At 49.5% G+C, this 13,901-nt stretch overlaps 1 protein-coding gene across 2 annotated transcripts; it reads right to left on the bottom strand.

The window, feature by feature from the left end:
• Window positions 1–4,884: 4,884 nt before the first annotated feature.
• Window positions 4,885–13,685, bottom strand: C10H19orf12 (chromosome 10 C19orf12 homolog). Of its 2 annotated transcripts, none has more exons than XM_040410219.1 (3): window positions 13,389–13,685; window positions 6,124–6,291; window positions 4,885–5,603 (listed from the first exon to the last, which is right to left on the bottom strand). In XM_040410219.1, exons 2-3 carry the CDS (start codon window positions 6,281–6,283, stop codon window positions 5,338–5,340), a joined length of 426 nt encoding a protein of 141 aa, XP_040266153.1. In that variant the 5' UTR covers window positions 6,284–6,291; window positions 13,389–13,685; the 3' UTR covers window positions 4,885–5,337. The 2 variants fall into 2 exon arrangements, with proteins under 2 accessions (XP_040266153.1, XP_040266154.1); XM_040410220.1 differs by lacking the exon at window positions 13,389–13,685 and adding an exon at window positions 12,964–12,979.
• Window positions 13,686–13,901: the final 216 nt, after the last annotated feature.

Genomic DNA, 13,901 nt, shown 5'->3' with positions numbered 1-13,901 from the left:
TGATTTGAAGAACATGTGGTAGTCAGAGGCCCGGGTACAAATTTTTCATTGGGATCTAGGATCTTAAGAATGAGTTAAACCATTTTGGGTGCCTGCTGCTATGATTGGAGGGGTATGGTGGTTGGAATAAATTTTTTCTTAAAATAAAAGGTGGCAGAGATCACCCATGGTGGTAAAGGCCTCAGTGCGAACCAAAAGATGGCGAGTAGGGCACTTTGGCTTCCTCTACAGACCTAATTTGTGCCATCCATAGTGTTACCTACCAATGTAAATGGGGGCTTGCAAACATGGCCGATGTGAACGTTTTCGAAGTGTCTCTCATACATAAGGATTAACAGGTCAGGTGGATTCAGGAGGGGGGGGGGGGGATAGCTGCCAAGGAAAGAATGATATAATTAAAGAAATAATAATAATCTGATCCCCCCCCCCCCCCTACCTTCCTTATTTTTGGCTACAGCTGTATCACCTTAAAAGAAAATGTCTAAGGAAAGACCCCAGGCCACAATTAAATTTTTTGGATGAATTGCTTCTAAACATCAAAAATGTTCAGCGGTTAAAGGATAATTGTCGTATATATTTTTTTGGGAGTATTGGATTGTGGTGATTAATATCTCCTTGGTGGCCCTATTTCAACTTTTCACTATATATTCAATTACCCCTTAATTCCACATTTTTGTTCCCTGTACTTCCTGCCTACTTTTACCTGTGCTTAAAATAGGGTTGCTAGGCATGGTCCGTCTATCTGTTGAAGGACGGAGCACGCAGAAGCAGGCTCCCATTACTGACAGCCAGGGACTGTAGGTAAATGATTAAAGCCAGGTCCTCCCCGGCAGCTGATAACAGTGCCTGCGCTGTGTGCACTTCTCCCTCTCCCTGCACTTGGCAGACGCTCCCTCACTCAGCAGAGCTGGAGGATGCAGAGTGGAAGCAGCGCAGAGCAGGGAAGGGAGATCTGCCGTCTGCTCAGTGTATAAATGAAAGCAACATGTGGTAAGAGGACCCCTTTGTGCTGCAGGAGATTAACCCTTTAGGGGGGAGGGCTCTGGTTACTGACACTTTTGGGGGGCTATTGTTACTGGCTAGTGAGGGCAGGCGGGATTAGCCTCAGGGTGAGGGCAGTGGCGGCCATCTTAACTGAATAGTCAAATTGCAGTTTTATGCAGACTGGTTGCTAAGGGCTGAATCTTATTAAATATGGGGTAAGTCAGTCCAATAGTAACTGATTCTGGAATATCATGTTATTAGTAACTACATATATGAAAATTGAAATTAGGGTCTAAGTGTGACCGTTATCCTTCAACTATGAAAACAATAAAAAGCAAGAGACAAAGCCATAAGAATTCGCCCTCCCCCGCTGCCTTCCACGGACACTCTAGCTTGTGAATGATGCAAAACAGATAGTTGCGTTTTCAAAATGGCGGGTGGACTTTCCCCAAGGATGGCGGCTGGGCTGCGCTTGGTAAGTTTTTATTTTATTTGCCCGGTTTCCAAGGCGATTTCAGAAGCAGTCTGCTCCCAGCTCCAGCGTTGCGGTGCATGAAAGACGCCAGGAATGATAAATGTTACAAATGGTCGCTTTATGGTTTTTTATATATGTCGGCCCCAAAAGAAGAAACTTTGAGACTTTCCATCACAACATTCCATGGCCGCACATAGAAAATAGAGGATCCCAATAGGAGGATGAAGGGTGGAGAGTCCAGGGCCTGACCTCCGAACATTATCCAATGAAAATAAGGTAAGTGTCCCTTTAACACTTTGATTGCCAGGTGGGATCATGTTTACACTGCCTGGTCCTGTCAAAGTGCAGAGGGCGCGGCAGTTGCAGAGAGAGCTGAGCTTCTAGGTGTAACGGCAACGCCCCCGTTGCTCCTAAAGGCTCATTTGCATATATTAAGACTTAATTTTTCTCATCAACGCGGAAACATATGAACACGGGACCAACACAGATGTCTACAGCTGCCGAGCGCAGATACAAAAGGTCAGCCGGTGTCTTAGGAACAAACCTGCTGACAGATGCCCTTTAAAGGCGTATGTGATTAGGAAAATATGGTTGTTCTCATCCAGAAACGGCGCCGCCCTTACCCATAGCTCCATTCATCCGAATATTCAGTGCAATACCAGACGCAGCCTATGAAGAAGAAGCAGGAAGATGAGGCTCAAGGTTTTTAGGTTGTTATCGGGGTCTCTGGTATTATTATATATTCTGACCCTCAGACAACAGACGGACCCCCAGGATTTGTCCGGCACAGCAGTCAGGGCTCTGTGATGACGTAGCAACATCTGTCAGGCAAAAAAAATATATAAAAAAATAAAAATACTAAATTTATATATATGGAAAACTAAAAAAAATAAAAAATAAAGACCCAACACAAAAAATACAATTCTATATTTTTTTTATTGAGGTATCAAATATTGTTCAGAGCATACAGAACAAACAGCAGAGGGGTACAAGGCCGCATCATAACGGCTACTTCATGCCAGTCAAAAATATAACTGATATAATAATTAGGAAAAAAATTCAAAAATAGACAATTCCTCTATACCTCAAAGTTACAAAAGAAAGGTACAAAGAGAGTCCCTCACTCTGGAGGACCCAGCACGTCCTCAGACAGCCTGCTGATTTCAATAACATCGGTGTAATGCTCTATTTCACCTGTGGTGGCACTGCAGGGAAACTAAACACTCACTGCCAGTTCCCTGCGCAGATCACAGGCGATCATCGTGATCACAGCAGCGGAGCACCCTGTGATCAGCTGATTGTCCACAGACCTACTGACAAATAGGGGTAGTACAAAGTTGGACAGCGCCTTTAAGAAGGCTCGGGTTGTTTGGTCGCGAGCTTGATTAGCGGAATTACGTTGAGAGGTTGTGAAAGCCCATGTGTCCAGGATAACCATCAATGAGACTCTATTTAGACAGAGTCTGTAAGCATACCGCCATGTAGAGTGCCCCAACTTTCTTGGGAAAACCCGGTCCTTCTAATCCTGAGAAATGCTTCATTTCATTTTTATGCAAATAAGATTTTCGGTGCACTTTGGGCGGGGCCGATGCACCTGGCTTTGTCTACGTCATCGCTCCAGCTGTGAGATCTCAGAGACTGTCAGTCAAACAAGAGGTCAGCATTACTAGTGAAGCAATGGTGCACCCAACAGAGCAGCTCCGCCCACAGTGCACCAAAAACCTTATTTACATAAAAATAAAAAGAAGCATTTCTCAAAAATAAAAAAAATAAAAATCGGATTTTCACAATAAATGTATAGTTATGTTTCGGAGCACCTACCCTACATGGCGGTATGCTTAGGTTGAAAGCGGTTTTGGAGGTTCTGCAATGTATGTAAATTAAAGGCAACTCCATAATCCTAAATACTATATTTGGGGCTTTGCTTAACTAGTAATCTTCCAGTATATCACATAATGTGGCAAACGAAAAGCAGCCGATTTATATTCCTGTCGTCTCCCCAATCATTGCATTTTATGACGCCCAACAGCTGCGGCTCCATGGATAACGTGTTAGGAAACTGATAGTTATGGTCTAGCGCCCCCAAGTGGCAAAACAATGCCTCTTATAGCACAAGATCAATGCTTTTTCGGCTGCTCGGGGGTGGAGTTTCAACTGGTAAACGCCCCCGCTTATCTCTTTAGGTTTACCCGCATTCTATAAAGGCACCTGAGGTGATGCTGTCTGGGAAGACGTAATAACTGATGTAACGGGGGTATGGCCAGAAAAATAAACAGATATAGGCCAGCAGGAGTACAAGGCCTTATATTAACGCCCTCATCAGTACATAGTGCTGGGGAACCTATGGTGGAGCCCTCCACGAATGTACATGGGGCTGCAGGACAAATGGTCAGCATAAACTGAGAGTGTAGGGGCTGTCCACACTTTACCCCCCCCCTCTCCCCCCACATATAAGACATGGATGCAGCCAATTCGCAGTTAATTTTCATTTTTTTTAAATTAATTTCAATTAATTCAAATTCTGATGTGGAATAACGCGTTTCAGAACCATCTGCAGGCAACCGGATGTATGGTTTTAATATGCAGGCTGCTCCGGTGATCAAAGGGTTACAACTAGGCGGACGATGGGAAAGTTTTTGACAATGAAAAATGAATTAATTCTGTTAATTCAGAATCTAATAGTTTTTAAATTCTGGAACAGAACTGCAAAATGCACCGCTAACCTGTCTTCCTGCAGGAACCATCCTATAATCCAGAACGCGCTGCGATGTTTAAGCCACGCCAGTACCGGATAAAAGGGATTTCACCTGCGCTTCTGCAACTTAGGGTTCATTCACACGTCCGTAGTGCATTGCGGATTCGCAATACACCCGGCCGGCACCCCCATAGAACTGCCTAAATTGCGGACAAGAATAGGACATGTTCTATTTTTTTCTGGAACCGCGGACTGAAAGATTGGGGCCGCGCTCCGGAAATGCGGATGCGGACAGCACACTGTCGGCATCCATTCCAGCCCCATAGAGAATGAATGGGTCCGCACCCGTTCCGCAATTTGCGGAACAGATGCGGACCCATTATTACGGATGTGTGAATGGAGCCTTAATCCTATTACTTAGTAAACGCCATAATAAACGTAAATTAAAAAAAAAATCCTACCGAAGACACCGCAAGAAAAAAAATCACACAAAAGTGATGCCGCACGCAGGTCAGTTGCGGGTGTAAAAATGCATGGCGCATCATATCATACTTAGGGCTCATGCACACGACCGTATGTACTTTCCGGTCCGCAAAACACGGATCCGCAAAAAAAAAAATAACGGATGACATATGTGTGACGTCCAGGTTGCATACGTTTTTTCTTCCCGCAGATCCTTTATAACAATGCCTGTCCTTCTCCGCAAAACGGACAAGAATAGGACATTTTTGGGGCGGAATAGACATGCAGATGTACAGTCATTTCCGTTTTTTTTCAAGCACCATTGAAATTAATGGTTCCGCATATGGACCTGTAAAAAAAAAAAAAATACACTTGTGCATGAGCTCTTAAACGGTAAATGTCACATGACGTTTGCTGCAATTAGAGCAAATCATATTGCGCAGTTCAGTTTCTAAGGCCGCCGCAGTTGCGCGAATTCAGACACTGTGCGTCCGATCCTGAGATTAGCACAAGGTCAGCAATTTAAACCCAAAAATATATATATATTTTTCTATTTCTGTCAGTGGCATCGTCTTTTGGCTAGTTTGTGCCGTGTACGGCGCCCCCTGTGGCAGATTGCAGGCAGCGCCATACTGTTACATCAGTCAGTCTTCACAGTCATTATCCTAAAGTCCCTCCGTGGCGGCGAACCACGTGGTCATGTGACCACTGGCGCTGCAGACTAGTCTCCGTACTGGATTTCGGCTTTCAGCTCCTGTGTCACGTATCCGATGAGCGCTGCTGCCACCCGCTGTTGTAAAGCGGCATTGCCCGAGACCAGCATGATGAGCTGCGTGGCGTCCGTCCAGTCCAGGTTCCGGATGATGGCGTAGATCTGCTCGCACAGCGTCTGCTGCTGCACGGGCGGCATCTCCATCAGGATCTGGGGAACAGACTTGAACTGTCCGTTCGCCATCCAGGCTCCTAGAACGCCCCCTAGAGCGCCACCTGAAAAACACAAGCAATGGGCCATTAACCCCTTACCCACAGGAGGGCTCATTTTTCGCGGGGAGAGAGCGGTGGCTCTTATTGCTGCCATGTTGGTGCATATACGACTTCTCCTATCGCTTTTTATTTTTTACTGTAATCATTTTTTTGATTATATAATTTTAATATTTAATTTGAAATTTTTATTATTAATGTGATTAATTAAAAGCTCAGGTCATTATGAACGCGGCGATAATAATTATGCGTAGAAAATTCCTCGGACAGGGATTAATAAGAGTACTATAGGTGGCGGCCATGGGAATAGTGTCCCCCGCTGTCACGGCAACCATGGGTAGCTGCCGCTAAGCGGGACGGGCTTAAAGGGGTTGTTCCTGTGATGTGATGGTGGGGGGTCCCACTGCGCTCGAAAACAGGGATTCCATGTCCCCCGTTTTATTGGAGCAGCGGTGGGACCCCCAGCGATCTAGATTTACCCAGGGACATCATGGCAGCCATGAAGACGGTAAAACTTGTACATTACCCACGGCTATCCCCGGGGGTCCTCCTAGCAATCCTCCTACAAAGGCTCCAGCACCGGCAGCCACGGCCCCCCTGGCAGAATGCTTTATGGCCACCTTCATCTTCTGCTCCGTCGACAAGTGGCACAGAAGGCACAGGATGTCGTCCACGTTAATCGGCATGTTCACGGCTGGAACAGAAACAAAGTGGCCGCAATGAGCATATAAACGTACGGGAAGGAACAAAATGGCCGCAATAGCCATATAAATGTACAGGAGGGATTTACAAATAATTGCGATAATGATGGGGCCCTGTCATAGTGGCCCCACTGTAACATGAGGCTGTGTCATGATAGTACTGCCACGACAGGAGGGCGGCGGGGAAGTGCGTATAAAGCGCCACTGAAAACAAGACGCTGAGATCTGAGGGGCTGCCATCATGCAGTACCGCCTCACACCACCAGGTGGAGCACTACATCGGACATTACACGTCATATGTCCTGCAGCCGAGTCATGTCCGGTCATTAGTCAGTGTGCAGACAGGTATTAGAGGGGCGGGGGTTAATGGGACTCATTATGTGAGATAAACTATGGGGGTCACTAATTATTATTATCGTGCTATTGCTTTAATACCTCCATGTGCCCCCATCAAGCATCTCCTCACAGAATGGGCAACATGGGGTTAATGTGAGGTACTTGATGAGGTTACTGAGGCATGTGGGGGTCCAAATTTATAAAACTGTGAGCCTCACATTAAAGGCAAGTAACTCCACCACGTACCTCCGTCCATTAACCCCTTGTTTTCCATCATTCGAGGAGGTATTTGATGAAACTATTAAAGGGGGTTTCTGACACTCTAACGGATGACCCATCCTCTGGATAGTAAAAAAAGAAGGAGCGCCGCTGCCTTCAAACGGCTGATTGGCGGGAGTGTCAGGTGTGGCACCCCCGCCGATCAGATACTGATAGTGTGGGAGAACCCCTTTAATATGAGGCACGTGGTTTCCTCACTCTGGATGTGGACCTCCACGTGCCTCATATTAATACCACTAACTCAACATTCTCCTACCGTGACAACTCCAGCTCCACTTTAGGGTCGCGTTCACATGGACAGTCCCTCGAAGGCAGAAGCTTTACAGAAAGTGAAAGGACGGTAAGGACCGCAGAGCATGATAAGAGGACGTCAGGTAAAGGCGAGACGCTGATCTCCTTCTCCTGGTTACCTGCGATATCTGACCCCGCACAAGGCGAGGCTTAGGCCTCTTTCACACGGGCGAGAATTCCGCGCGGGTGCGATGCGTGAGCTGAACGCATTGCACCCGCACTGAATCTGGACCCATTCATTTCTATGGGGCTGTGCAGATGAGCGGTGATTTTCACGCATCACTTGTGCGTTGCATGAAAATCGCAGCATGCTCTATATTCTGCGTTTTCCACGCAACGCAGGCCCCATAGAAGTGAATAGGGCTGCGTGAAAATCGCAAGCAAGTGCGGATGCGGTGCGATTTTCACGCACGGTTGCTAGGAGACGATCGATATGGGGACTCTATCTTCATTATTTTCCCTTCTAACATGGTTATAAGGGAAAATAATAGCATTCTGAATACAGAATACTTACTAAAATGTGGCTTTAGGGGTTAAAAAATAAAAAACAATTAACTCGCCTCATCCACTTGTTCGCGCAGCCGGCATCGTCTTCTTGCTTCTTCTTTCAGGACCTGCAAAAGGACCTTTCATGACGTAATCTTCGCTCTTCATTCAGCCGGACCTGCGCTGATGTCACCACGCGGTGAGCACGATTACGTCAAAGGTCCTTTTGCAGGTCCTGAAAGAAGAAGAAAGAAGACGGATGAGGTGAGTTAATTATTTTTATTTTTTAACCCCTCAATCGATATTTTAGTAAGAATGTTATTACTGTCCTTTATAACCATGTTATAATGGAAAATAATAAAATGAATAGAACGCCGAACCCAAACCCGAACTTCAGTGAAGAAGTCCGGGTTCAGGTCTGGATACCACATTCTGTTTTTTCTCACGCACGTGCAAAACGCATTGCACTCGCGCAGAAAAAACTGAACATCGGAACGCAATCGCAGTCAAAACTGACTGCAATTGCGTGCCTACTCGCACGGTTTTCCCGCAATGATCACGCAACGCATCCGGAGCAAATCCGGAACGCCCGTGTGAAAGGGGCCTTAGGCCTCTCTCACACGAGCATGACGGATTGGCTCCAGATGCGTTCAGCGAAACTCGCACCGTTTTGCAAGCAAGTGCAGTCAGTTTTGTCTGCCATTGCGTTCAGTTTTTTCCGCGCGGGTGCAATGCGTTTTTTACGCGTGTGATAAAAAACCTGAATGTTTGCAAACTACATCTCTTAGCAACCATCAGTGAAAAACGCATTGCGTCCGCACTTGCTTCTGGACGCAATGCGTTTTTCACTGAAGCCCCATTCACTTCTATGGGGCCAGGGCTGCGTGAAAAATGCAGAATATAGAACATGCCGATGCCCCCTGACCCCCCGATGCCCTCTGACCCCTGCTGGCCCCACATTCTGCAGGGGCCACTTATGGAAAAATCCACTGAAATAAAATACAGAAATATATTATTTTGTAAAATACTATTTGTGACCGGATAACGTCACCAGGGAGGGGGTTTCTGGGATAAATCTCAACCTCCGTCGCCTGGATCACGCTACTTTCACACTGGCGTTTTGGCTTTCGGTTTGCGAGATCCGTTCAGGGCTTTCACGGTCCAAAACGGATCAGTTTTGCCCTTAATGCATTCTGAATGGAAAAGGATCCGCTCAGAAACCATCAGTTTCCCTCTGTTCCGCTTTGGTGTCCGTCTGACGAAACTGAGCCAAACGGATCCGTCCTGGCACACAATGTAAGTCAATGGGGACGGATCCGTCTGGGCACACAATGTAAGTCAATGGGGACGGATCCGTCTGGGCCATGTTAAAGAGAATACAAACGGATCCGTTCTGAACAGATGCATGCGGTTGTATTATCTGAATGGATCCGTCTGTGCAGATCCATGACGGATCCGCACCAAACGTGAGTGTGAAAGTAGCCTCACCTGTAGAGTCTTAGGAAGAGCGGCGGTCCCGCAGACGGTACCTCTGGTAATTTCCTTTATTATCACAGTGGGCTCAACGCGTTTCTGGGTTGTTACCTCATTCCCCCTTCTTCATTAAAAAAACATTTTTATTTTACAAAATAATAGATTTCTGTATCTTATTGCAGTGGATCACCTCCCTCTGTGTCTTATTGCAGTGGATCACCTCCCTCTGTATCTTATTGCAGTGGATCACCTCCCTCTGTATCTTATTGCAGTGGATCACCTCCCTCTGTATCTTATTGCAGTGGATCACCTGTCTCTATCTTATTGCAGTGGATCACCTCCCTCTGTATCTTATTGCAGTGGATCACCTCCCTCTGTGTCTTATTGCAGTGGATCACCTCCCTCTGTGTCTTATTGCAGTGGATCACCTCCCTCTGTATCTTATTGCAGTGGATCACCTCCCTCTGTATCTTATTGCAGTGGATCACCTCCCTCTGTATCTTATTGCAGTGGATCACCTCCCTTTGTGTTACTCAGGGCTGGCGCCACCTGTAAGGCAACCTAGGCAGCTGCCTAGGGCGCAATTTAGCAGGGGGCGCCGTGCGGTTTAAAAAAAAAAGCGTTGCTGCAAGTTTTTTTTTTTTTAAAGTACGGCGGGCGGCGGCGGGCCCTCCCCCACACCGGACGGCTGCCGTACTGCCCAGAGAGAGGGACTGACAGGAGGGAAGCGCCTCTAGTGTAGCGTGGCCGAGCTCTGTTCTGTCCGTGGTACAGGAGCATTTGTTTCCTGTACCCGGCCGGACTGAAAGGAAGTGCACACTAAGCGAGCACTTCCTGTCAGTCCGGCCGGGTACAGGAAACAAAAGCTCCTGTACCACGGACAGAACAGAGCTCGGCCACGCTACCCTAGAGGTGGGGGGGGAATGAGAGTGACAAGGGAGGGGGGGGAAGAATGAGAGTGACAAGGGGGGGGGGGAGAATGAGAGTGACAAGGGGGGGGGGAGAATGAGAGTGACAAGGGGGGGGGGAGAGTGACAAGGAGGGGTGAGAGTGACAAGGAGGGGGAGAATGAGAGTGACAAGGGAGGGGGGGGGGTGAGAGTGACAAGGGAGGGGGGGAGGAATGAGAGTGACAAGGGAGGGGGGGGAATGAGAGTGACAAGGGAGGGGGGGGAATGAGAGTGACAAGGGAGGGGGGGGGGAATGAGAGTGACAAGGGAGGGGGGGGGTAAATGAGAGTGACAAGGGAGGGGGGGGGGTAAATGAGAGTGACAAGGGAGGGGGGGGGGAGTAAATGAGAGTGACAAGGGAGGGGGGGGAAGAGAGTGACAAGGGAGGGGGGGGGGAGAGAGAGTGGCAAGGGAGGGAGGTGGAGAAGATAGTGACGAGGGAGGGGGGGAGAAGATAGTGACGAGGGAGGGGGGGGAAGATAGTGACGAGGGAGGGGGGGAGAAGATATTGACGAGGGAGGGGGGGGAGAAGATAGTGACGAGGGAGGGGGGAGAAGATAGTGACGAGGGAGGGGGGGAGAAGATAGTGACGAGGGAGGGGGGGGAATGAGAGTGACAAGGGAGGGGGGGGGAGAAGATAGTGACAAGGGAGGGGGGGGAAGAATGAGTGACAAGGGGGGGGGAGAATGAGAGTGACAAGGGGGGGGGGGGAGAGTGACAAGGGGGGGTGAGAGTGACAAGGGGGGGTGAGAGTGACAAGGGGGGGTGAGAGTGACAAGGGGGGGTGAGAGTGACAAGGGGGGGTGAGTGTCAAGGGGGGGTGAGAGTGACAAGGGGGGGGAGAATGAGAGTGACAAGGGGGGGGAGAATGAGAGTGACAAGGGAGGGGGGGGAATGAGAGTGACAAGGGAGGGGGGGGAATGAGAGTGACAAGGGAGGGGGGGGGAATGAGAGTGACAAGGGAGGGGGGGGAATGAGATTGACAAGGGAGGGGGGGAATGAGAGTGACAAGGGAGGGGGGGAATGAGAGTGACAAGGAAGGGGGGGGTAAATGAGAGTGACAAGGGAGGGGGGGGGTAAATGAGAGTGACAAGAGAGGGGGGGTAAATGAGAGTGACAAGGGAGGGGGGGGGGGGAAATGAGAGTGACAAAGAAGGGGGGGAGTAAATGAGTGACAAGGAAGGGGGGGGAAGAGAGTGGCAAGGGAGGGAGGTGGAGAAGATAGTAACGAGGGAGGGGGGGAGAAGATAGTGACGAGGGAGGGGGGGGAGAAGATAGTGACGAGGGAGGGGGGGGAGAAGATAGTGACGAGGGAGGGGGGGGGAATGAGAGTGACAAGGGAGGGGGGGGGGGGGGGGGAGAAGATAGTGACAAGGGAGTCCCCAGACCCAGACTGCAGCCAGAGACCAGATCATCTTAGGCCTCTTTCACACTTGCGTTGTTGGGATCCGGCGTGCACTTCCGTTGCCGGAAGTGCCCGCCGGATCCGGAAAAACGCAAGTGTACTGAAAGCATTTGAAGACGGAACCGTCTTCCAAATGCTTTCAGTGTTACTATGGCACCCAGGACGCTATTAAAGTCCTGGTTGCCATAGTAGTCGTGGGGAGCGGTATACTTACAGTCCGTGCGGCTCCCGGGGCGCTCCAGAATGACGTCAGAGCGCCCCATGCACATGGATGACGTGTCCATGTGATCACATGATCCATGCGCTTGGGGCGCCCTGACGTCACTCTGGAGCGCCCCGGGAGCCGCACGGACGGTAAGTATACTGCTCCCCCGCTCCCCACTACACTTTACCATGGCTGCCAGGACTTTAGCGTCCCGGCAGCCATGGTAACCACTCTGAAAAAGCTAAATGTCGGCTCCGGCAATGCGCCGAAACGACGTTTAGCTTAAGGCCGGATCCGGATCAATGCCTTCCAATGGGCATTAATTCCGGATCCGGCCTTGCGGCAAGTGTTCCGGATTTTTGGCCGGAGCAAAAAGCGCAGCATGCTGCGGTATTTTCTCCGGTCAACAAACGTTCCGTTCCGGAACTGAAGACATCCTGATGCATCCTGAACGGATTTCTCTCCATTCAGAATGAATTAGGATAAAACTGATCAGGATTCTTCCGGCATAGAGCCCCGACGACGGAACTCTATGCCGGAAGACAAGAACGCAGGTGTGAAAGAGCCCTTATTGTCCTGGTGGTCAGTAGACAATGCAATATGTTTATTATTTAATTGTTTAGTTATTAATATTACATTGGAAACTAATTTACCTCACATTAAGGACACTATAGTCCCAGAACCAGTACAGTTAATGTAGTGGTACTGGTGTCTATCGCCTGTTCCTGCAGAGAACAGACACTGGGCAGTACTGGTGGTAAAGGACACTATAGTGCCAGGAGAACAAACTCCTTTTCCCGACACTATATAGTTGTTAGCAGTGGGGCCCCCTCGTGTGCCCCTCCCACTGGGCTGAAGGGGTTAAAACCTCTCACTGGGAACTCTTCTCCCCGATCCTCCTCTCTGCTGCGCATGCGCACGCATTCAAAACTATGTTCCGCGTCTTCCCACTGTAATTTTCACAGTGAGAATCGCGGAAGCGCCTCTGGCGGCTGTCAGGGAGATTAACCCTAAGGGAAACATAGCAGTTCTTTTACTTTAAATGCTGAGAAAGGGGTGGAACATGATATGGCAATTGTTATCTTGCCTAGGGCGGCAAAACTCCTCGCAGCGGCCCTGTTGTTACTTTCTCGGTCCCACTCTGAGGGCGGCTCTCAGTCACGTACGGGGATTTGGCGCCTTCTTTGCGGCAGGTTTTTACTCTACGTATCCGGTCACCACCGGCCTTTGGCCCTCGATGCCTCGCTGACGGTGCCTCCTCCCTGCGGTTATTCTGATCTTTTGGACTTTCAGTCACGCCGCCCTCTGACTAACACTCTTTCCCCGTTTCCCGCTCGGCCTCACTGCCGCCACCATCCCCCCCCCAAAGGTTTACAGCTGACCCAGCCCTCTTGTTACACAACTACTACAACTCCCAGCATGCTCTGACAGCCAGATATTGGGTAACGTCTGATCTACAGATTTGTGCAACACAGAACCCATCAGTCCCCATATTCTACCAGTGGAACTACAACTCCCAGCATTCCCTGCCAGGTGACATACCCTCCAACCAGCACTACAAGTCCCAGCATACCCGAAGAGTCTCTCTGGAGCAATCTCCAGCTGATGTGGCCCCCCCCAGAGTCAGCAGACCCCTGGCATGATGGGAGTAGTAGTCACGGCTCACCTGGTTCGGGGTCAGCAGTCTCTCCTTTTGTTACTTTCGATCTGGTGACATGTGACAGCTCTAGGGGGCGGGGCTACCACTCACTCGCGTCCCATTGGCTGGAATGCCATGGGTCGTGGCGCCCAGAAGTCACTCGTGTCTGAGATGGAAGTGATGTCGTCACAAGGGCTCGGAAGGGTCAAAGTTGTGATTTGTCACAGATTTGATGTTCACTCGGCTCCACGCGCAGCGGTTACCGGGAGCAACGTGCAGCGCGGCCGGCGCCGGGATATGGCAGCGTTAGACAGAATGAAAGTGAATGTGCCGTGCAGCCATTGGCTGTTCCCTGGCACGTGACTAGCTGCTGGCACTTTGGTAGACGTCGCCACCCGTGTAAAAAATTCCACTTACTGCTCTCACAGATGAGGCACAGTGCCCTCTAGTGTCCGCGGAGTGGCGTCGCCCGCACGGAACATTAGCATCCTTGTGTTACACGTGTGGGATAGTGCCATCCAGTGGCAGATGGGTGTAATG

This window comes from Bufo bufo, chromosome 10 (assembly GCF_905171765.1).
Source record: "Bufo bufo chromosome 10, aBufBuf1.1, whole genome shotgun sequence".
NCBI lineage: Eukaryota > Metazoa > Chordata > Amphibia > Anura > Bufonidae > Bufo > Bufo bufo.
This window is presented reverse-complemented; position numbering and strand designations above follow the sequence as displayed.